At 28.6% G+C, this 26,138-nt stretch overlaps 2 protein-coding genes across 2 annotated transcripts; one reads left to right on the forward strand and one right to left on the reverse strand.

Annotated features, from left to right (window-relative positions):
* Positions 1-1,916: 1,916 nt before the first annotated feature.
* On the forward strand, positions 1,917-3,361 carry LOC132940446 (hydroxyacyl-coenzyme A dehydrogenase, mitochondrial-like). Its single transcript, XM_061008064.1, has one exon. It carries the CDS (start codon positions 2,229-2,231, stop codon positions 3,156-3,158), a length of 930 nt encoding a protein of 309 aa, XP_060864047.1. The 5' UTR covers positions 1,917-2,228; the 3' UTR covers positions 3,159-3,361.
* A 2,835-nt stretch (positions 3,362-6,196) lies between these two features.
* On the reverse strand, positions 6,197-12,159 carry LOC132940447 (acidic leucine-rich nuclear phosphoprotein 32 family member A-like). The gene is made up of 7 exons (XM_061008065.1): positions 11,475-12,159; positions 9,559-9,702; positions 9,361-9,480; positions 9,156-9,271; positions 9,027-9,091; positions 8,658-8,960; positions 6,197-7,665 (listed from the first exon to the last, which is right to left on the reverse strand). Exons 1-7 carry the CDS (start codon positions 11,520-11,522, stop codon positions 7,622-7,624), a joined length of 840 nt encoding a protein of 279 aa, XP_060864048.1. The 5' UTR covers positions 11,523-12,159; the 3' UTR covers positions 6,197-7,621.
* Between the last annotated feature and the right edge of the window lie 13,979 nt (positions 12,160-26,138).

Genomic DNA, 26,138 nt, shown 5'->3' on the forward strand with positions numbered 1-26,138 from the left:
CTGTTGTTATAGTGTATTAGTGTACCATAAATCTTGTCTATGTGACTATGTGGTACATTTCGGTATAGGAGAAAAAAAATATAAGCTTGTATAATAATATTATGACCGTATTTATCAACGGATCGCTATAGTCGCTACCAATTCTCCAAACGACTATTGCCCATTGGGCAGCTACTCCCGTACCTGTGTAGTGGTATAATCTATACCAGCTGGGGTCTCCAACCTTTTTTTTTACAGTGGGCCAAATTTGAGATACGCTTTGGCATCATGGGCCAATATTTTTAGAGAAATAGAGCGGTTATGTAATTTAGAAATAGGTATATAAGACTTATTTAGAAAAATGAATTTTTGTTTATATATTGTTTTTATTTTATAACGAGTTTTTCTATTATTAGTTAGTGTTAGTACTTAGTATACTAAGTACCTATATATATATATAGACAAGGCCATATCTGTGGGGGGTCTTGGACCCCCCCCCCCCTAAATTTTTTCAATCTTATTTTTAACCATATATCAAAACTTAAATTCAATACAATTACAATATACATGTGTTAGACTTCCCCCAAAATAACTTATGGATACGGTCATGTATATAGGTATAAACATAGAATGAGTATAAATTACTATTATAGGTAACTTATAAGCAATATAAGCTGTTACGAAAACCACCAAAAGAAAATAATAATAAATACATTTTATTCAATTAATTCATTAAATTATAAACAATGAAAACTAAATACTTATACATATCAGTATATTTTGTATCCTGTTTAGGACCCCAATACACCAACGTAATATTGTAAATTATTAATAAAATGTTTGATAATTGTTATATATTATTTTAATCTTGTGTCAATTATAAATAAAATGTATTTACATGTTACTGTCGTAGTTGTATATAATTCAACCAGATCTAACTGTAACGAATCTATGAAATAATACATGTATGCGCCAGGACCCACTATAGAAGTGAATACTTGAATATTTAATTTTGATTTGAATTATAACGTCTTGACTGTTGAATAATACTTAATAGTAACATGCTCTAGTTAGATAATAATTTGAAAAATATATAACTTAGGTTTAGGTAATCAAGAAACATATAAGACATAAGTATAAAACGAAATATAAATTTACATATTTACTATAACGAATTGAAATTCCATTCAAATAGACAACTCTTATTTCAACAATACATCATAATGTCTATTCTGACCAAATATTTTAATTTTTCACAACATGCACGAGGAATTGATTCATAAGTTCATAATTTAATTTAGTTAACTAAACATTTAAATTTGTAATAAAAAAAAAATCATAAAATGGATCGCTGTTCCCTATGCTATTGTATTCACTACATTAAGGATTTCCTCAGATGGTTAAATAGTTAAAATATAATGATACCGTGTATCAGTAAATTAAAAAATTATGAATTTAATTTTGGCATTTTGGTTTTTTTTAAACTAGAAATCAGACAAAAAAAACGATTAGTAATTATTTAATATTATAAAACTATAAACTAAGTTAGAACTTAGAAGAGATGCTAAGCATGTATTTATATTTTTAATTTGATTGATATTCAATCATGAAATTTATGTAATAATAATGAAAAAAAAAATTAAAAATGTATGTTACTTATTCTACTAATTATAATTAGGTATATTGGCTACTGGGTAACTTTTTAGTTTTTTATAACCAACTGACTGATCAGTGATCACCACAGATATATATAATTATTATATATATTTGTGGTGATCACTGACTGTAAAGATATTATCATTGATTATAAATACTATAAAAAAGGTTAGGTTAGGTTAATATAACTTTTTTTCATAGGATTTATAATCAATGGTGTTATGTTTGACAATTTATTAAATGAATATCAATAGATAGAATCTATCTTAGTCCGTGATGAATATATACGAATATGTGATTGGAGTAGCCTCGCAGCTGTTTTTTTTATAGTACACACTGTCTAGGTTGAAATATTTTGTGGTATAGAATACTTCGGTGATTACATGGAATATTCTATGGTGATTACTATAGTTGTTGTTCATACTTGATACTTCATAGTTCATACCACGGTTGTATATCTACGACCGTACTTCATACTCAAACCTATCGCAAGGTAAATTTTATATCTTTTATTTTCTCCTTCCGGGTTCATTTCTATTTTACATCTCAAAGTTATAACATTTTCTCAAAGTGCCTATTACGAAGTTATAAAAATGTCGTGTTTAAGTATAATTTCTCGTAATTTCTCAACTTCTACTTTAGCCCGCGCAGCGATTAAAAATGTCACCGTTGTCGGAGGTGGTTTAATGGGCTCTGGTATCGCCCAAATATCTGCTCAAAGTGGTCACAATGTGACAATTGTAGAGCTCAACCAGGAAGTTTTAGACAAAACTCATAAGAGCATTCAACAGAGTTTACAAAGAGTCGCTAAAAAGGTTTATAAGGAAAAACCTCAAGAAGGTGAGAATTTTGTTTCAGAAACTTTATCAAAAATTAGTACTTCCACAAACTTAGGCGATGTAGTACAAAATTCAGATTTGGTGTTGGAAGCCATTGTTGAAAACTTGTCTATCAAGCACAAACTTTTTAAGTCCATAGATGACATAGCACCAGAAAAGACTATTTTTGCTTCCAATACATCATCATTGTCTATCGGCGAAATTGCAGCTGTCTGTAAGAGGAAGGACAAATTTGCTGGGTTACATTTTTTCAACCCTGTACCGGTGATGAAATTATTAGAAGTTGTCAGAACTCCGGAAACATCTGATGAAACTTATGAAAAATTAATGGCTTGGGCAAAAGCTATTGGTAAAACAGCTATTACTTGCAAGGACACTCCCGGATTTGTAGTCAACAGACTTCTTGTTCCATTGATGGCTGAGGCAATTAGAATGTTGGAGAGAGGGGATGCTTCTCCTAGGGATATTGACATAGCTATGAAATTAGGCGCAGGACACCCAATGGGACCTATTGAATTAGCAGATTATGTAGGACACGATACTACTAATTCAATTATAAACGGATGGCATGACAAATTCCCAGAGAATCCATTGTTCAACCCATTACCATCTTTACAGAAATTGGTTGATGAAAAAAAATTGGGCATCAAGACTGGTGAAGGATATTATTGTTATAAGAAATAATATTTTTCCTTATAATTATTGTTTGGGGGCAGAATATTATATTATTTTTATGTTATTTATATACCTATTTATTAAAATTGTAGTAATTATAAAAAATCAAATTATTTTTATATACCTATTGTTTTTAATTAAATAAAGCAAAGTATAACAAAATGTATGTTCATCAGTTTTAATAAATAAATTTGCATTGTTTTTTTTAAGAATATATTTACTACAAAACTGAGTTCATTCATAGAATCATACTAATCAAAAATATACATCAAGTTTGATTAGTCAAAACTAATAAATTAATTTAATATTAATAAGCATAATAGTGAATAGTTAAAATTTCAGTAAATACACTAAAAAGATTACACATTTAGTCATTATTATAGATTAATTTATTAATTTCCACTTTTAAATTAATCAAACAATTGTATTTTTAATTAAAAATTGGAAACTGTACTTTGTTCCAAATAAGAATAGGCTTCAGCAGTTGAGTTATACACATGTGGCTAAGGCCGCATTAAGGGGGGTCTAACGGGGCCCAAACAATTTTAAGCTGATACACATTTTTTAGTGATTTTAAAGAAGTTTTCCAATATTTTAAAAATAATTTTTTTTATTGACAAAAACAACTAAATAGTAAAAACCTACTAAAGCACTATGGTAGAAAAGACGCATTTTACTGTTATTTAATATTTTCATTGATATCAATAATATCATTAATCGTTAATAATGTTATTTATGTACGGAGAGATCTTTTTCTAAATTACTAGAGTATTTGATATTTGTTGTAAATGAGTATACTGTTAATAAATTTAATAGTTATTATGAAAATTTGAATTTAAATTAATGAAATATGAAGTAATAAGTTTTATTATACTACAATAAATTAATGAGTAGCTTCATAGACATCAATTACATTTACCTAATAATTTTATAATGCAATTGTCAATTTGTGAAATAGTCAGAAAAATGTATGATCCTGCGAGCGTAGCGTGGCTTTGTAAAGCATGTTTGTCAAAAGGGCCCATATGAAATTTCAGCCCCGGGGCCCAATTGGTTCTTAATCGGGTCTTGCATGTGGCTTTGTTCCCATGGCAGCGCCCGACATACCGCCATAATGGAAAGGCATCTGACTGTGGCAGAACGAAAACTCGTCGCCGCTGGAGCCTGTTCTTATTTGGAACAAAGTATATTCACCATTTTTTGCTTTATGTATTATTTTTATTTCATATTATGTTGATTATAACAGCTCGCTCTAAACTAATGTTTAGAATTAGTGCATAGTTAAGTAACTGACATGATATCATGTAATACCAGTTACCATTGGAAAATAAAATTCGAGGGATCATAGAGAATGGACATTTCTAGTCCAAAAAAAAAATGAACTCAAGGAATTTGTTTATCAATTATGTAATGCATATTAATTTAAACAAACGATTTTCTGACAAAACTACATTTTTTTTAGAGGCGGGGGAGGCTTAGCCACAGAATAATATATATTATTCTATGGCTCAGCCATAATATGCGTAGTTCCACATTTATTTTGGAAGAATTTTGAGAGGTCACCACTTGGTATGATTTTTATATTTTTTTATGTCGCTCTTTGCCAAGAATCAACTGACATGAGATTAGAACTTGTATTATCTATTAATTTAATGTTGATAAATTTTCAGTTCCTTCAATTAGGAGTATGGTTATCAGTTCGATCAAATAATTATTTTCAACACTTATTATGAATAAGGATGTCGTCCATAAACTTTTATTAAACCCTCAGTATAAAAAAATATATACTATTTGCAAATCAACTATAGCTTTCTTATTTGACAAGTGTCTTGAATAAGAACACAACAATGTGTAAATCTTAATTATTAGTTTATGCCTTATTATATTTTTTTAAAAACAAATTGTGTTAAAAAAATTTAAATCAACAAGGGTATTTTTTTTTTTTTAATGCTGTAAAACAAGCATTTTGATATATAATATTTATACTTTACAATTTTGAAGCAAAGTTAAACAGAAATAACATAAATAAGAAGATTAACAATGATGTATAATAAACATTGTCTTATAAACGTAATTTAAATATTAATTTGAATAATAATATACTTAACACATGTACAACTGAAGATTGCAATTGAATGCATTAAAAAATAGTTTTATAAATATATATATATATATATATATATATATATTAATCTAATATAAACAGTTAATTTTATTTTATTTCTATCAAAATAAATTAAACTAAAACCTTTATAACAACAATAACAAAACGGTTTGCCATAATATAAAGTAGTTAGTGATAAATTAAAATGGTTAAAAATAAATATAATAATATGATGTACTGTTAAGGCTTATGAGTTATGACACATTGATTTTCTTATGACTTGAATTCTGTAATATTATTTATATACAGACAAATCAAATGAAACAAACATATTACTAGATTAACGATTATCTTGACAATTATTTTCTATGCAATACCAGTGTTTCCCAACCTTTTTGTTATGGAAGCCCACTATATTAGAATGTTCTGCCAGAATATCCATAAAAAAAATGTATAGTTGTATTGTTATACTGTAATAGGTTCTAGTATAATTATATAGTTTTGTATTGTAATATGATCGTGGTCGCTCAAAAAAATGTTTCTATCCAAATTTGGTTGGAAAACACTGCCGCACCACACATGATATAATATGCAAAAAGTATTTTATTATTATACAAACTATCATTCTTTAATTAATTAAATTGAATTTTTTATGTTTGAAAACAACATAAAAAAGCAAGTTACTGTTGTGACAGTTAATAGTAAATATTATACACATACATTATAATAATTAATAGCATCAACATTATTACAATATCCGGATCATTAAGTAACATTTTGCGCCATGATTTTATTTTAGATATTTTAAGAAAGTGTAATTAATTATACCAATTCACAACTTTGAATGAATATGTTATAATTGGTCCTTTGTTAATATGTTGATGTTGAGTTAACAATAGGTGAATTCACTAAAATATAACTGTATCATTGAGCCTTTTATAAAAAAAAAAAAAACATATTTATTATGTTCTTCAAATGTTAGAATTTATGATAAGATCATAAATAATATTTCATCTAATATATATTATAAAAATATTTATTTACACTCGAGGACATTCAAAAGATTTACTTCTTCCTTTAATATTATAATTTCTTTGATTTTAAATTGTAATACACAATAATATGTAAATAATTCATACATAGGGTGTAAGAAAAATAGAGCATAAAAAACAATAAATAGTATAACTGGGGTGGTGGAATACTATGCACTACTTAAATAGTGTTTTAAAATTATTATTTGTTTATAACATTGTTAAAAATGTATATGTTACTATTAACTAATGCAAAGAAGCCAAGTTAACGGAATGCAAAAACTGAGGTATGAACATCAGTAACAATAAATAAAATAAACAATTATTTATGATGCAACAGTCTTACAATTAAAATACACTATTCAGGAATATATGAAAAATAAAAATATGACACATATTACAACTATAAATTACTGAGTAATGTATTATAATTTTGAATGTTTCAAATATTTTGAACAAAAACAATTGTTACAGATATATATTATATATTAAAACAGTTATAAAAAAATCTATAACATATATTTTAAATTAAACTATATATGCTTACCATTCTTAAATACTATTTGCAATACAAATTATTATTCACATAATTATGATAATAATAGTGACATAAAAGTGATCGTTTTCAATAAAATAAAAAAAAAAGGGTATAAATAGTTATCAACAGTTGAAATATTTAATTTATGTATTATAAAATTATTCCACCAACCAGTAACTATTAACTTTTAAATACTCAATAATTCTTATACCCTGTACAACACTACCTATATTTTATTACTTTGAGAATTCAATTTAAATTTTTAAATTCATACTGACAACAAAAATAATCAGTCACATAAAGATAAAAAAAAAAAAATAATAATAATAATAATAATAATAATAGTTAATAACTTAATTGTGACAAATAAAAATATATATAAATATATTATTATAAACACACAAATAACTTATTTGGTCTTTAAATACATTTTAAATTACAACCGAATCATCAAGTTGTATAAACATATTCCATGGATGTTCAAAAATAGACTTAAAAAAATATGTCTTTAAAACAATTTTGAAGTAAAAAAAAAGCCAACACAAGTAAATAAAAAAAATTCACTTGGCAAGTCCAAAGTCATAGCAGTGTTGAGAAAAAAATAGAAAGGTATAATAACATTAAATTCAAAAAATGTTAAATGTTTTGCGTGGTACAACATGAAAATATGTCTATTAAAACAATCAACTTACAAATAAAATAATAAAAAGGTTTTAAGTTGATACTTAAAATAAGTGTTGGGACATATACATACAATTTGTTCCACTTCACGTAACAGTAATTAAAAACTTTCAATAGGTTATTCATCAAGTTTTCTTTTTTTCCCTCTAGTATTTTCTGAATCTGTAAATATTAATTTTTATTATGACTGTTGAATGTTTACAATTTTTAAATAATGAGTTTAAATATAAAACACAACACAATGAATACATAGAACATGAGGACAATAACATAATATGTTAGCTAAATGGTCCTAAATGAACAGCATTAAATGACAGATATTTTAAGTATATTTTTATTTGATTATATACTATAATATTATTAAGAATAGGCTGCCGGGCATTTTTTTTTTTTTATTATACTATAATATTATATAGAATAGGCCGCTGCGCATTTGGTGCAAGATATTTTATACAATTATATACCTACTGTGAAAAGCTTATGAGAGCGAGTGTTAAATAATTTTGATGTTTAATGGCCTAATTGTTAAATATATATATATATTTAAGTGGTTTAACACTGTTAAATTGTGTAATCAATACTATGGGGAGGGGGGTATTTTAGAACACCATAATTAAATAATTGAGAGGATGTAACTAAATTACTTTAAAACCCAATAACCTGATAAAAATATATAATATTGTTCTTAGTATGTATAATATATTTTTCTATAGCCATTGATCTTACACTACAATTATAAAATCAATGTTATAGGTTTATAGCTATAACTTTAACATATTATACTTCAAATTTGACAGAATAAAAATTAAAAATAATACAAAAAATATTGAATTTTTTCTCTGTGTAGCAATAATGAAATATTATATAAATACTGAATGCAACAAAATACAATATTTTAAAATATAATAATAATATAATTGGCTTCACTAGTACATAAAATATCAGGTTATTATTGGGAAAATTAATAAAGTCCTATTGTGCAATATAGAGTGAGATCAATATCAAAAAGAAACAAATATCACCATATTCATTAAAAAATATATATTGATTTAATTTCTGTCCATCTATCATCTTGTTTGAAAACATTTGTTCATGCCTATACAAATACCGGATAAGACAAATTTAGGTTAGCTATTAAAAATGTAAATACGCACCATTTGCAGTCGTATCATCGGCTTCACCTGCATCATCATCACTTTCGTCAGTAGAATCTTGATCTACACCATCTTCCTCATCTAACACATAATCATTTCCTTCGCTTTCTTCATCAATATTGTCTTTTAACAAGTCTTCCAAACCTCCTTCACCATTTTCATACTCTTGATCAGATGATTGATCAGACGATTGATCATCAGTATACACATTTTCTTTTTCAACTTCATCAACGTCATCATCGTCGTCATCGTCGTCATCATCATCATCATCATCGTCGTCGTCACCTTCGCCTTCTTCTTCAGCTAAAATAATTAATCATCATCTTAATATATACATTATTAACAAATATGCACTTTGTAAAATGTTACCTTCAGATTCTGAATCATCATCACTGTCACTGGCAGATTCATGTTTGCCATTGAAAAAAGTATCTCTAAAATTATAAAGATTTAAATTTAACATGATAAAAACTATAGATAATAATAACTAAAACATACCCATCTAAACATTTAATGGACTTGGCAAAATATTCTATTACATATTCTTTATACCCTTCTTCTTTAGTTACTTCATTGTTAGATAAATCCAAATACTTAAGACGTTTTAGAGATTTCTATATAAAAAACACATACATATATTTTATAAAACATTTCAAATATTGTTAAAATATTTTTTTTTCTTTGCTAGTATTAATGATATTACCAATGGATCAATTGCTTCAATATCTTTCAATTTATTTTGGCTGAGATTCAATGATTTGAGATTAGTACAACCACTTAGGTTTTGAAGACTATTGGAAATACGATTTTCACTGACATCCAACTAAAAATTATATAATAATAATAGAATAAATGGCAAATTATAAGACTAATTAAGGACTAACTAAATAACACAACTCACAAAAACAAGCGAAGGCAATGCAGGAAAACCTTTTAAGCTTGTTAAACCAACATTGATTATACTAAGATTGCGTAAACCGACATATTCATCTGTAAGACCAACTATTGCAGTGCTACGACAATCATCCAAAATCAATTGATCTATCTAAAAAATAAAAAAAAAATACAAAATCTCAGTATAAGTACAATATATTATATTTGGTACACTTTCACAAAAAATAATCATGATCAAGTATGTACCTAATGATTAAATTGTATATATTTATTTTTTTTGTAGGGATTAGTTTCCAGCATAAAATGCTTAAAATAGCATAAAAACATAAGATGTTTCTTTAGAGTTTAGACACTTGGAAATTCAATACTGATGGTAATTTAAAAAGTACCTTGTAAAATGAGTTTTTCCAAATTTTTCTTCCAACTTTTTTAGAAAAAAAAAGAAGATTGACTGTTGACAAGAATTAAAAAAGTAAAGTTAGGACAATTTCTTTAGTTTTTTACATACATTGTATAAAAATTACAAAGAAATGCAATGAATTATTGTTACAGTTTTACACAGCAATTCATAGCAGATTCCAGGTGCTTAGACCACAACAATTAAAATTTTAGCCCTACCTAAAATTCAATCAAACCTATAGGCAATATAAGTACCATTTAGGGGATGTCTTGGGAAACTTATACTTCCCAAAAAATATTCAATAATTAATTAACCAATAAACTAAAATAATCAAAATATATTATCCATATTGCTCATTGTGATAGCCACGATTAAATGATCATTTTAAAATGATAAGTAGCTCATGTTATTAATAGGTTAGGTTACCTAAACTTTATTCTTATTCAAACATTGATGAATAATTCTAGTGAGTTTGAATATTTATAATTTATTTTAATTATCATGGGACAATAAATCAAACAAGAGATTGTGGTATACACAACAATATAATGACCTACACTAGTCAATAGCCAGTAAAAACTGAACGAGCAAACGTGTAGTAGTGGATTACAATTTGAAATATTATATTATTATTGTGCTATGGAGGTTCAGCGTCACACATAATACACGCTAATTTTTATGTACAGATAAATATTATTAGACGTGTACTTTATTTTTAATTTAGCAATAATTCGGAATATAAGATAGATTCAATAAATGCATTTGAAGTGAAAAAAACACTCGGCGACGAGGTATTTAAAATTTAAACATGGCCGCCGGCCAAATTGCCCACCTACCCCTACCCCGAAAAGTGATGCGAGCAGACGCGCCGACGCACACATAGTAAATAGTAGGTATACGATCACCCGCGTCCCGCGACTCACGAGTCCCGACTCGAATACTCGATGGCGTTTGCGCGCCCGCGCACGGCGCACACGGCACACGCACACACAGACACCTGTCCGTCCAATCGCTTTCGTTGTTATATCGATAGCTTAATTAAAACCGTCGCGGCGGAGGCGCATCGTCGGTTTATATTTTATATAATAAAAAACAAAATATAATACAAAAACAGAGGTTACACAATACACGCGACCACCACACGGCGGTTAGCAATAATTTTCAAACGGCGTAGCGGAACTCTTCCGATCAGAAACATCTGGTGATAAATAACGACCAAACCACAATCTCGAGAATAAAATGATCAATAACGCCGCGTTAACTTTCGTACCTTAAGATAAATATCGCATAACGTTTTGTTATTATTAATCAAGGGAATCAAATGGGAAGAAATTATACTGTTATTGAAAGTATTATCGTCCATACCATTTCAATCGATTTGCGCGCGGTTCAAGTTCAACACGCCGCCAGAAGTGAGCACGCACACTCACACACACATACACATACAAGCATGCCGGACGGCGGCAAGAGATCGCGCGCGTTGTACGAATTTGAAAATATCTACATTTCTTATTAATTTTTACCTCTTCGGCGCTCCGGCCCCGTTTCTCCAGTTCGATTCTCTTCTCCATGCCGGTGTCGGCGTCCGTCGTGGCGATTATTATACTATGTGTCTAAGTTTACAAACGCGAGCCGGCGAACCACGTACAGGACGACGGCTGTTGGGGGATGGCGGGTATAAAGTCACACGTTCGAATGTCGAAACACCGTCCAAAAGTACGACGGCGGAAGAATGAGTGCGTGCGCGACAAAGTCGATGGATCAAAAAGTTCAACGACAGGTACACACGCCTCGTCGGTCGGCGGGTTGACAGTAGCTTTTCCGGTCTCGTGAAGCGGGCGATTTGAAGAAGAAAAACGTTCCTCTAAGCCGTTGTCGACAAAACGCGAAAGCGTTGCGGGCTTAACCGGTGGTCGGAGAACAAGCAATAAAAAACAATACAACACACGTACACACACACACACACACGGACGAGGGATAATAATAATGCGGTACCTACCACTGACACAGAGCAAGTGCGAATGCGTAAAACACGACGTTCACTCGCGTAGTCGCGTCACACGCACACATCAACATAAATACACATAACACACTATAGCCACTAGCGCCTGTGGTGCCTACAACTACAACGCACGGGCAAACAAGTTGGGGCGCAGGCGTACGCACAACGCGCACCACAGTTTTTGCGGCACGAACGCTCGTGGCTCGTCGCTCACGTAAATACGAACACATTACACACACACAGTGTAGTGTGTACACCGGAAACCCGTCGTGGCGTCGTGGATCGCGTCTCCCGTGATACAAGCACAGCAGCTGCTGTGTCCGTGATGTATGCTATTCAATGATAATGTCTAGTTTTAGGTTATGTGTAATACTGTGATATTCAATTATGTTCTTACGTTGTAGACTCGTGTACGATAATTCGGTGTACACACGCGCCGTGTGTTGTACTGTTATATATTGTGTTATACGAGTTAATTAATATTGAATACAGTTAAAATTGTATCTAATTAGATATGTGTATAATGTATTTATTAGAGCTCGGTACACCACAGTATCACTATTAGCTTAATTCATTAACAAAATACATATTATGTAAAAAGCTTCTGCTTAACGGCTATTATATACTTTATAATTATTTAACTATAGGAAAATATTATTACTAATTATTAGTACCTATTTGCCAAGAAAATTGTTATTAATAATTATCATTATCGTTTATCGTCGACGACGATCGATGACGGTATGAGATATCCAAATACATATAGCTTTAAATTAATATAATATAATTCTATAGAGAATTTTTTTTTTGTATTTGGAGATTATTTCAAATACTTCTGAAAAGCATTTTGAGTATTAACTATTGTTCTATGGTTACACGCGGTGTGGTTAACCGCGAAACCGTTGGCGATAAGCAAATAGTGACAAGACGAGCGTCTAGAGACAGCGCCTCTTATCAGTACTATTATTATCAGTATCACACTATCATGACAGTTGCTTTATCACATAATCGTTTGATTACATTTAAATTATTATATTTGGTTCTATTCAAGGTAAGGATTTAAAAAAATTCATATCTTATATTATTCGAAGTTATATTTCAAATATAAAATAAATGTATTCTATTATATTAACTTATACCGATATTTTGTAGCCTGCAACACAACACAAGTATAAAATAAAATAAATAAAAATAAAAATTTAAAAATTTAAATAATAAAATTATAATCAATGATATAAGTTCCAAGTTAAAAAAATTATGTATTAGAAAAAATCCAAGTGTCTAATGAACTTGTTTGTTAAAAATAAATAAATAAATAAAATACAATAATATCATTTCTTCTTCTGCTCAAATTGTCCATATGAATTTTAGTTCCCTATTATGGTGTAGGTACTAATACAAACAATAAATTGCTATTCGAAAAAACAATTTCGTATACCTATTATTATTTACTAAATACCTACAACTAAACTAAACTAAAAATAAACATATGATTACATATACTGAGTGCCTATAAAATAATATTATATATGAAAATTGAATCTTTATTACGAATACTTATCGTTTACACAGACCACAAGAAAAAATAATTAAAAATATTAAAAAATAAAGAACACATCATTGTAAAATTAATACAGTCATCGATCCGCTAAGAATCTAGAATTATAGACTTGGAGTTTTAGAAATCTAGTTGGTATTATAGTATTTGATGAAGTTACTGTATACGTTGATGGCTTTATGTTAACTCTAAAATCCAGTAATCACATTTTTATTTAATAATTCATAAAATACAATATGCTCTTAAAAAAATATTCTTGTGCTTCTGATATCTATTCACCACTTTAATCAATAATTAAATTGATAAACGAAAATAATAATTTAAATAATACCCATATCATATTATTATAATCAAAATTATAAACTATTTTGGTTTATTGTCATATCAAATTTCAATGAACAAATTGTTCCTTAACATAGTTCCTCTTTGATATAAAAAGTTGCATTATATTATATCCGTGGATTCGCATCATATTGATGTACCTAGTAAAATATCTATCATTTATTTATTTATCTATGGCAAATTTCAAAGTCATTGCAGAAGACACATTCGACTAAAAATTCTAAAATTTCAATAAGCATAGAAGATATTCTAAGTTCTGTATTCTGGAGCGTTTCCTCATCGGCGTCGCAGTTCACACACGTCACGGATTCCGCCGAAAGAGTCGATAATTCAAGCAAGTTTGTTTTATATTCTTTTGGGGCTTAAATTTACTTTTAAGACTTAAAATAAATATTTAATGTCACAAATAATGTGCTATCCAAGTGTTGTAGGCGCATATTTTAGTTCCGAACTAGAAATGTATAAAATACGTGAGATATAAACGTCGTCGTCGTTTTTCCAGTCCCTGTTCGTAGAATAATTATAATTAATAGGTGCATACCATTATAGGGTACTCAATATATATAAATATATATATATGTTTTAGTTTAATTTATAGAAATATATGTTATAACTTATAACTGATAATAGTCATAAGATACAATTTTAATTAATAACTGTTATTTTTTTTTCCAAATACAACGTTATAAGTTATAGGTAGCTATTAATTTAGTGTAACATACTTAACTTCTATTGTTCACCTAATATCTATATTCTATATCATAGGGATAAGGGCCGTATGACCATGTACACATAAAAGCAATGGTCAACTGCCTAACCTGACGTATGCGCACTTATGAATAACATACCTACTCATATACTCGTATAGGTATATAAATAGTGTAATACTACATACACGAATGTGTTACCTATTATGTCCCTAAAAGTTGAACAGTTATTATTATATTTATTTATTTTTTACATATAGGTAGGTACATTACAAGACTCTAATTAAAATCACATTTATTTTTATTTTTTCGAACACAATGTTTCAAAAATTATTAATTAATATATAATTTATTGGTATGGTATTAAATTAATTAATGAAATAAAACAAACACACCTACTATAATTATTAGTAATAATAATATATCTATGTATAAATTATTAAAATACAAAACGAACAAACGAAAATCGATTCTGAGCAAAGACATCGTTAACTAATAAATAATATTGAGATTAAAGTAATTTATTTTACAATTAGACATTGGCACCTACAATAGTAGGTTAAAGTCATTTTTGCCCAAATAATAACATTTGAAAGTGTCATCGTGTCTATAAATTATAATAATATACTCTAAAAGTTTCATAAATACGCGAATACTTACTATTTTTAAATTACAACAAAATAACTAAAATCGTTATTTTTGGTTTTAATATGTAATTTTGTCCAAATTTTAACTTATAATATCTGTAAAAAGTAACTGTGTTTATAATAGATTATTTAGATATTTCGGTTACAATATGAACCAGGGGCGGACTGGGCCGGCGGGATACTGGGAACTTTCCCGGTGGGCCGCTACTCAAAAATGATTTGTTATTACTATATATTTATAATTATTATTAATATAGAAGATCGGTATAAATTGGTAGAAAATCGGTATAAATATGAATTATAAATATTTTTTATTTTCATACCATGACGTGTGTGTGAAAAATTGTTTATATTAAGTGTTTAAGATGTTAGATTTCGGTTCGGCTGATTGTGCACCTCCCTCACTCTTCAGCATCAATGTATCAGAAATTATTATTTATAATTAGGCCACGGATTTAAATATAAACTGCATTTTCTGAATTTTCTAAACATTGCTTTCCAAGCAAAGAATTCGTTTCATATATTATCAACGAATTGAAAAAATGAAATAAGAACATTTATATGGGTTGAAGTCAATATTATAAAAACTTATTAAAAAAAAATTCAATTCAATTAAATAAAGGTAATTTTTTTAAATTATATTTCTATTTTTTTACGTACCCATTATGCTCGATACTATAACTTCGGTCTTCAGTTATATAAAACAACACTTGCCAATATGGAATTACAGTCGAAGTTTTTTATTTTAAAATATTAAATAGCATCTGATTGACTGATGTGCTATAATGAAACTCAAAATATAACGAATACACTACCTATACACCTATCTAAATTCTATTTTATATTCGTTTAAATTGGACTTTTAATTTTTCTGGACATTATTTTATTAAGCTACGAATTTATTTTGTTATTTTGTTATTTAGGTAATACATATTAATTAATAGGTATTTCTTAATTTTTTTTTATTTTTTTTATTCGAAACATTATTTTTAAATATTAGGATCAATAAAACTATTTTTATTCAAATACTATTTTATATCAATTAGAATTTGTTAATAAACCAAGTAATAAATGAATGGTTACCAAGTGAAAAAAACCGTTATCTATATTATAAATTTGAATTCAATTTACCGCATATGCGTCTAGTAGAAACAAATAAATGTTTTTTTGAAGATAATGTAAAAATATTCATCATCCATCGGTTAGGACCATATATATATTTTCTATGATTAGGACGGTGAGGTTATAATTATAAATAATCTATGGCAAATGACAATCGTCTGAGACGAACAGCGATTCCAATACGTACTCACATATTTCGTTCCATTCTGGTTATTAAACTAGGTGCCTATTTTTATAAATGTCATTAATCTCAATACTTCCAGACTGAACTTTTGGATCGGAGATATGAAGACGCGCGCTGCATTTTCCTTGACGGAGACGCACAGCTCTGACACTAGACAATATTATACACTCGAAAGGAACGCGTTTCGTCGGAATAATAAATAATTACGTAAGTTTTGCCCTTCTACTCTGTTGACGCGGTAGACCTAATGTAAATATTTATTGTCAGACAAACTTATATACCCGCTAGACGTAGAGTAGTTTTTAAAATCCAGTTGTTATAGGTGTACAAAACTTAGGATATTATGAAAAATACCTTAAATTATAATACTTTGCCTACAACTGTTAATTTATTGTTATAGTAGAATAATTTTTAAAATTTGAAATCAATGATTAGGCAAAGCTTTTATAAGTAGTAAGGTAGGTTTTTATACCTACCTAATAAAATAAGAAAATACATAATGATTAATGTTATTTAATATGATTTGTAAGTACATAGCAGATCATACCTATAGAGAACACCTCAAACGTACGTTTTTTTGGGGGGGTTTTACGGGATATACCTAAGGGAAATTTTCTTCAAATTTTCACATTTCACTATTTGATATTGTGATATTATTTGTGCCTAGGTTAAGTTTCTGTTTTAGAATCCATCGATAGGTTACCTAGGTATATCACATTCTTTAATTTAAATTCTGGTAGTCGAGTATTGGACAAGTACCTACGTAATTTAATTACTAAAAAAATATATTTTCCCCAACAGTGTCACCGGCAGGAGAATACATTATAGAATGTCTATAAACTTGTGGTCTAGTATATGGTTAAAATTGGCATGCGATCAACAACTGGGGACTTGTTCTGGACAATTTAAATGATCTAATTAGGTTCATCTCATTATTTGAATTAAATTAATTTTTAACCGATTGTTGTGTTAATCAATTTTTTAATTTATTTCATTCGACATACCCGTCTCAGTTTTCTAGTACCTCTAGATTTTTCACGAAATTCATATCGATCATCTCACAGCTTTCATATTCAAAACCAAAAAAATATGTATTTTTAGCTTATTTCAATATTTTTCATCGCACAACCCCCCTGAAATAGAAAACCAGAATATATTACAGATCATAAAGATACTAGTATTCTATACTAGATAAGTTTCAATGAGCGATATGTAGAGAGAGATGGAGATGGAGCGAGATGTAGACAGTTGAAGATAGCTGTTTCTTCGGCGACAGCGTGTGCTGCAGTACAGCTAGGTTTCACTGGAAGAGTCAATGTTTATGCGTAAGTTTGTTTTCATATTATTTTGGGGCTTAAATTTACTTTTTAGACTTGAATTAAATATTTGTTGTCACGGAAAATCTGTTAACTCGGTAACGTAGAACCACATACGTTTACTACTACCTACCAAAGGATGTATAATAATAATAAATTATACGCCAGTTCGAACAATCCAAACGCTGTCTTACTCGTAGTCGAGTTCTAATTGATAACTGACTTGTGAATAAATGTAATTTTTGTTAGGTATAAAAATAAAACTAATAAATCCTTGAATACAACATTTAAAAATACAAACTCTGTATAATAAAAATTAATATTAGGTATTTATTGGTAGGTTTATATAATATCTGTAGACTGTAACGCATAGGTCATTAGAATATTGTAGAACATTTTACTGCAAGATGCGTGTTATTTCAGAAATGGTATTCGTCAGTGAACATTTTCCAACTGGGAATAATATATCATAAGCAGACTGAAATGTGTGAGCGTTTCAGTGTTTCGAAGACTAAGTTTCGTAGGAGATTTTGATTCCGTCACGGGATATGTATTTTCTTATTTTTCAGTAGGTTTCTTTTTATTATTGTTAATTGATCAGGGGATGTATTGCCCGAAACTTTTCAATTATTTGTATTGTAATTATACTGGTATAACACTATTCTGGCTATCAATAAAGTCGTGTTCAAAATTAGAAAATTGGTCATGATATTTTATTAACTAATTCTTTCGAGTAGGGAATTAGCTCAATGATATTTAAATATTTTCACCGATAATCAAGTACGACGACTTGTAGGTAACTAGAGACTGAGTGAATAGGAATTAGGAAGTGTGTCATAAGGTGGATATAAGGAAAAGGGTCTACAGGACTTCAGAATGCTTGGTGTATGAAACGGAAGGATGAAAAAGAATTGTAAGGTTAGGGTAGGTAAGACTGAAGAAGAGATGCGGATAGACAGAATACCGATCATATGGAGGTGTGGAATGAGAGTGGCTGAACCTGTATATAGCTGTGAGAGACGGGGGAAGAAAAAGTGTAAAGGTAGAATAGTTATGTTAACAATACCGAATACGTAGGAAAGGATCTTGAATTGCAAAGGCCACTTGACTCTTTGGCTGAGACTACCGTTATCAGTTGATATAGGTTTACAACCTTGACTTATAGGATAGAATAAAAAGATCTGTTGCTGGTTGGGATGTCAGCGCACTATTTGTTTTCCATCTTTGACCCACGCGTAGCATACCAAATGTACGATTAAGAAAACACTAAAATGATTGTGCGTGGGCCGGAGAGAGAAATAAATGGTGCGCTAAAAATCTGACATCCTCTTAAGTGTTATCAAGTTGAAGAAGCAGTTGATTGTTGACAATTTGACATTTGACATCTAAAGGTAAGATTATTATCTAGGCAACCTCATAGGCTTTTTATTATATTTTAATTTTAACGCGAGTTATGAGTATTTTAAAATTGTTAATTTTTTATACATTTTAAAATACTCATAACTCGCTTTAAAGTTAAAATATACTAAAAAACCCATGAGGTAGCCTAGATAAAAATCTTACCTTTAGATTTTATAAGAGGTCAATTCACTCTAATTTTTAAATTAACGGAGCTACACGTGTTTGGCTGAGCGTAAAATTTGTTATGTTACGCACTTGTAAGACGGAGACAACACATGCGGGTATAACGTCCTCTTAACTGTGGTAGATATCATGATTGGAAGTAAAATTGATTAGCAGGGCTGTGAATTTAATGCAATGAAAAAGTGTTAAATATTTGTCTGCATGTATGTACTAAAAACAGGCAAAATATGCACTTCAAATTCAAAAAAATACTGAATGGAAACGTTTTTATTAAAATGTTTTTAAATTAATAAATAATAATTCAAATTTATTTACAAAAAAAAATTCTTTATTTACACAATTCGTAGGTAGATACCTATTTATTTTTCTAAACGGATGAAACGAAGAAATCATGAAATCATGCAATTAATATGAACTAACCCAAAAAAAAATATTATGTAAAATAAAATTTTGGCCGAATCCGGTATAGCAAAAAAGCATGTAAATTCATTTAATTCACAGCCCTGGTAATAAGTTATGATTTATCTGTAGTGGGAACCGGGGTACAGTGAGACGCATATTGGTAACGGTGTTGTAACAATAGGGATCTCCCAAAAAAAATACGTACTAATAGTTCAAACAAATCACAAAAGCCAACTGTAATAAATATTAATTTATGAAAAAGTATATTAAAAAGCATTATTATTATAAATGAAACAAAGCTATGAACTATGGTCCGTAACATAATATAGGTATTTCTATATTTTTAGCTCTATAATTTCTGTTAAAATATTAGGAAAATGTATTAAGTTTAATTTAACTACAACATTCTAGTAGAGTCTGAACAAATTTGGTTCCACGACTCTGATCATACAAACTTTAAATACTAAACTACGGGCCTGAAATTTAGTTTATACAGATCTAAAAAATCCAAAACATATATTGCTTCAAAATATAAAAATAAAGTGTCTTGTATTCTAGTAAGTAGGTAACAATCAAAAAAAAAAACTAAAAAAAATCATACTTGAAATCTATGTATAATATACGTATATTGTAATAAATGTTCAAATGTTTACTATAGTACATTATAAAAAATTAATTAAAGTTCAATAAATTACATTATAACAGGTGTTCAAATGTACATTTCACACCACATATTTTGTTATTTCACACAGTCTCTCTTCAATTTCAAATTTTTCTTCAAATTATCTACGAAATATAAATGTTTAGTAAATTGGAAGACTTAAGTTAGTTCAATGATAATTTTAAGTAACTACTCTTAATGTTGAACTTTTTTCTTTCTTTTTTATTTTATTTGTATACTTTTATAATACACATAACATGAACCCAGCTCATCCGTCTACAAGCATATCTATGCTTATTGGATGAGCTTGCACTCCTACTATAATTTGTTTGAATATATTGTTTTATCTTGTTTGTTTGCTAAATAATTATTATTATTACTTGATTAAGTATTTAATCATTTATCTAAAAGAGATGTGCCGGGTCGCCAAATTACTATATCGAGGGGCCATGGTGCAAGTGTCGTCCATAAATATCATAACATATATTATATTAGAAATACAAACTTAATATTTCACTAACAGTAAATATTATAAAAAAATATGACGAGATGTACTATACTCATATTATATTATGATTGTATTAGTTACAAACTCTTGAATTAAGAGTTATGTTTGAGGATTTAATTAATTTCCTAAAAGGAAATGCCTCAAGATTTCCTCAGTAGGTCGAGGGACCGTAGTTAAAGTGCCGTTCACTAATAAAGTACCGAAAAAAAAACGATTAATTCAAATATAGAAGGTACTTAATACTTATATCATATACTTTTATCAAAGTTTGATTGTGTTAGTCGCAGTCTTGTGTAAATGATATTGTCTTAAGTTCTCCCAATCTAATTATACAAAATACTGAAAATTAATGAAATCACAAATATTAATACAATAGAGAGACCGTGCATTGATTTACAAATTTGTCTTAAATTTACTTTTTGCATAGAGAATATGAAGGTGGGCTGGGCTTTTAATATCAGAGTATGGGGGACAGGGCAGGGATTTCATATAAAGAATTGAAATATTTGTGGACACTGGACGACCAAAAGAGCCATCTTCCATAGCATGTTTCAATAAGTCCAAAATAAAATTAATTGAATAAGTTATAAAGTTGCTCTCCCATGCTCGACATTTTCCTGGTATTTTTAAAAAAACATGAAGCTAAAAAAAATCATTAAAAATGTTGTTTTAAAAAAAACTTTTCATGTGCATGTGTTATATCCAAGTGTGTGTTGTGAGAGGATAGATGCTGATAAATCATTAATAGAGACTCGTTGATCGCTTTTATGTGTTTCAAATTGTTTACACGAGTGAGCTGGATATGGCTCCACCATAGATAATAAAGATATGGATAGGACATAATGGTCTTATCAGCGGTCTTCGAGGGGAACAATTGAGGCCAAATAAAGTATACCTATATCGAGTATCGACTATCAATAAAAAGGAGCCTCAATTTGCCTTCCCCTCAGCATGGATTCAGGTGTCAACAATCAAAGGATCAACTTGATAATCAAACACTTAAGTTCAGCAACATGCAACTCAGGATCTTTTTATTCTATGTTTCCTAATAAGTCATACGAAGGTTAGTTAGGTAAACCTATGGTTAGTTGAAGCTACGGTGATGATAGACGACTATCATCACTGGTCGTGAGCTTTGCGATGATCTTTTCCTACTAACTATCAAGGTATTCGATATTGTAAACATAACAATGAAAGAAAATATTTAAATATTATTAATTTGGTTAGGTGAGGTAAGGTGAGGATAGGACAGGAAATTAGACGTCAACTAATTATCATAGTTTTTAACTCGGTCTTAAAGACTGTCGTCTGTCAGCTAGAGTTGTACCAGTATAGTTATTAAAAACTTAAATACAGCCAACATTAATTAATGATTTTTTTACCACAACAAATTATAAAATGTAGATAGATATTTGACTATGTTTTTATTTGCATTTAGACTTAATAGTTCGTAATTTAATATTGACTGTGGACCCAGCCAAACACAATATTATTTTAAATTAAACATTATTTTATGTCCTTCATAAATAACAATCACATAGTAGAGTCCGTACAGGATCTTTTTCCCATTTAATTTCTTTGCATCCTTTATAAATTACATTCATTTTTATACATTTTCTTATACATATATTACGGTGATACACCTCTCATCATAATAATTGTTCGTATTATTATAATATAATACCTAGTTTTTGGATTGTAGTTAACATATTGTATTGCAGTATTTAGCTTCCATCGTATTCTTTTGGTTAGTGTTATTTCACCCAGGTTTCTCAAACAATTTTTTTTTTCGATTCATTGAACTCTAGTAGATTTTTTTGTATAAATATTTTTTGACAATAACCGGCTATACCTTGGAGTACACTGAGTACCTGTGTACATACTATATAATTTGAAAAGAGGCTGGCTAGGTTCTCTCACGTTCCCCATTCAATTTAATTTTTTATATATTTAACGTTTTTTGATTTTTTTATATATTGATTTTTTTAAAACATTTACAACCTGGTGCCATATGATTTATTTAAAATTTTTTATTTGCCTCTTAAAATGCGTTTGCCTGCGGGTGCCCACGTTCCCCTATCAATTTTTTTTCATAAATTTAATTCAATTGATTTTTAATATGAATATTTTCAAATATGTAAGTCTTCAAAGAATACTAAATGTTTAATTTTATCTCATTTGTGTATGCTTTATGATGTTAATTTGTCTACAGGCTTCCGTGCTAACCTCCACATTTTTTTTGTGTTATTTAATTCCTATTGATCTTTTTATATAGATTTTTTAAACACTGACAAGCCAGTGCCATCTAAAATTTTTTTTGCCTACTGGCGCCCACATCTTTTCAATTTTTTTTTATGAATTTATCTTTAGGTAATGAAATTGTATACATTTTTTAAACATTGACAACCTGGTGCTCTATGAAAAATCCTTCTGAACTAAATATTTTGAATAGTTTTAGATTCTGAGCGAAGCGATGAATGTATTGATTCTACAATGATGTGTGTTTTTTTTTTTATTTTTTTTATTTTTTTTTATATTTGTGTCTGTCATCACCTTTTAGGACAGTAAAAGTGCTTAGATTTTCTTCAATAGTAACTTTTCTGATAGGAAAGTGAATCTAGTTGGTACTTTGGGGGTCAAAAGTAAAAATTTCCCAGTAGTTTTCACAAGCGACGTGAAAAACAAAAGAAAAATTAAGGAAAAACTGGAATTTTTACGCAAAATCTGTTTTCGAGAAAATCGATTTTGGTTTTTGGTGTAACTCTAAAACAAATGACCGTAGGGACATGAAATTTTGACTGAATGTTTATATTAGCATTTTCTATGCACCATAAAATTTACAAAATATTTTGACTCTTTTTGAGCTGTTTACGGCCATTGTCAGTTTTCAATTTTTTTAGTTTTTTTTTCTATAAATATCAATAAAATTTTATCTGTTGAGTAAAAAAGCTTGAAAATTTAATAGAAGGCTCCCAGGTTATTGTTTCAAAGGCAGATGAAAAAAATTAAAAATCCTTAGTCACAGTTTTTAATTATAAGCATTTAAAGTTCAAATTTTGACAAAATACGGAAAAATCACGAAAAATAGCAAATTATTTTGATGAGAATTCATAAAAATTTTTCTTTTTAAATCTAAGATTTGAAAATGTAATATAAGATTACTCATAAGTTTGTCTACCTTTATCAAAAAAAAAATATCTAGAAGAAACTTAAATTAAATTTTTATGAGCGTCTGAAATTTATATTTTTACAACATTTGATATTTACTCGATTTCTCATGTAACAATTTTCTTATTTTATTGTAATTAAAAAACGAATGACTGTAGATACTTGAAAATTTCACTGAATGTTTATATTAGCATTTTCTATACACCATAAAATGTTGAAAATATTTTGACTCTTTTTGAGCTGTTTACGGACATTGTCAGTATTCAATTTTTTTAGTTTTTTTTCTATAAATATCAATAAATTTTTATTTATTCGGTAAAAAAGCGTGAAAATTTAATATAATGCTCCTGATATATCGTTCTAATAGCAGTTGAAAAATATTAAAAATACATAGGCACAATTTTTTTTTATAAGCATTTAAAGTTCAAATTTTGACAACATTTATCAAATTTATAATTTATTAATTATTTTGTAGTTATAAATTTTTAACTTTTATGGCTAAGGATTGAAAATTTAAAACAAGGCTCCACGTAAATAGGTTATATATAAATTACTTTATTCACAACCATCAAATATACTTGGTAAAATCATAGGCTGACTGACCGTTTTCGCTCAGAATCGTTTTTCTTATACAATGATATTATATCATTGAATTCAAATTTAACACCATCCATTACAGTGACCCACTTGTAACCTACCGTACAGCAGAGCGACATCCACTTATCCACCTTTTTTCTGTTTAAGATACTGGACATTTTAGTTTGAAGTTTGTAATGTGTATTCACACAATATAATTAATTTCAATTTTTTTTTGTTTTCTAAAATGCATTTGCCTGCAGGCGCCCACACCTTCCTTCAATTTTTTTTTAGTCATGTGACTAGTTGAAATTTTTGTATATACTTTTTAAACATTGATAACCTGGTGCACTTTGAATAATCCATCATTAATGAACTAAATATTTTGAAAAGTTATTTCTGTTTAAGATTCTGGAATTTTAGTTTGAAGTTTTTAATTTCAATTTTTTTTTGTTTTCTAAAATGCTTTTGTCTGTGGGCGCCAACACCCTCATTCAATTTTTTTTTTTTTGTTATGTGACTAGTTGAATTTTTTGTATAGACTTGAATAATGATAACTTGGTGCCCTATGAATAAACCTTCTTGGTTGAACTAAATATTTCTATTAGTTTTTTCTGTTTAAGATTCTGGCATTTTAGTTTGTACTTTGTAATGTGTATTCCTACACTAACATTTTTTCCACATTTTTTTTTGTTTTCTAAAATGCTTTTGCCTGCGGGCGCCAACACCCTCATTCAATTTTTTTTTAGATTCTGAGCGAAGCGATGAATGTATTGATTCTACAATGATGTGTGTTTTTTTTTTATTTTTGTGTCTGTCATCACCTTTTAGGACAGTAAAAGTGCTTGGATTTTCTTCAATAATAACTTTTCTGATAGGAAAGTGAATCTAGTTGGTACTTTGGGGGGTCAAAAGTAAAAATTTCCCAGTAGTTTTCACAAGCGACGTGAAAAACAAAAGAAAAATTAAGGAAAAACTGGAATTTTTACGCAAAATCTGTTTTCGAGAAAATCGATTTTGGTTTTTGGTGTAACTCTAAAACAAATGACCGTAGGGACATGAAATTTTGACTGAATGTTTATATTAGCATTTTCTATGCACCATAAAATTTACAAAATATTTTGACTCTTTTTGAGCTGTTTACGGCCATTGTCAGTTTTCAATTTTTTTAGTTTTTTTTTCTATAAATATCAATAAAATTTTATCTGTTGAGTAAAAAAGCTTGAAAATTTAATAGAAGGCTCCCAGGTTATTGTTTCAAAGGCAGATGAAAAAAATTAAAAATCCTTAGTCACAGTTTTTAATTATAAGCATTTAAAGTTCAAATTTTGACAAAATACGGAAAAATCACGAAATATAGCAAATTATTTTGATGAGAATTCATAAAAATTTTTCTTTTTAAATCTAAGA

This window comes from Metopolophium dirhodum, chromosome 3, assembly GCF_019925205.1.
Source record: "Metopolophium dirhodum isolate CAU chromosome 3, ASM1992520v1, whole genome shotgun sequence".
Lineage (NCBI taxonomy): Eukaryota > Metazoa > Arthropoda > Insecta > Hemiptera > Aphididae > Metopolophium > Metopolophium dirhodum.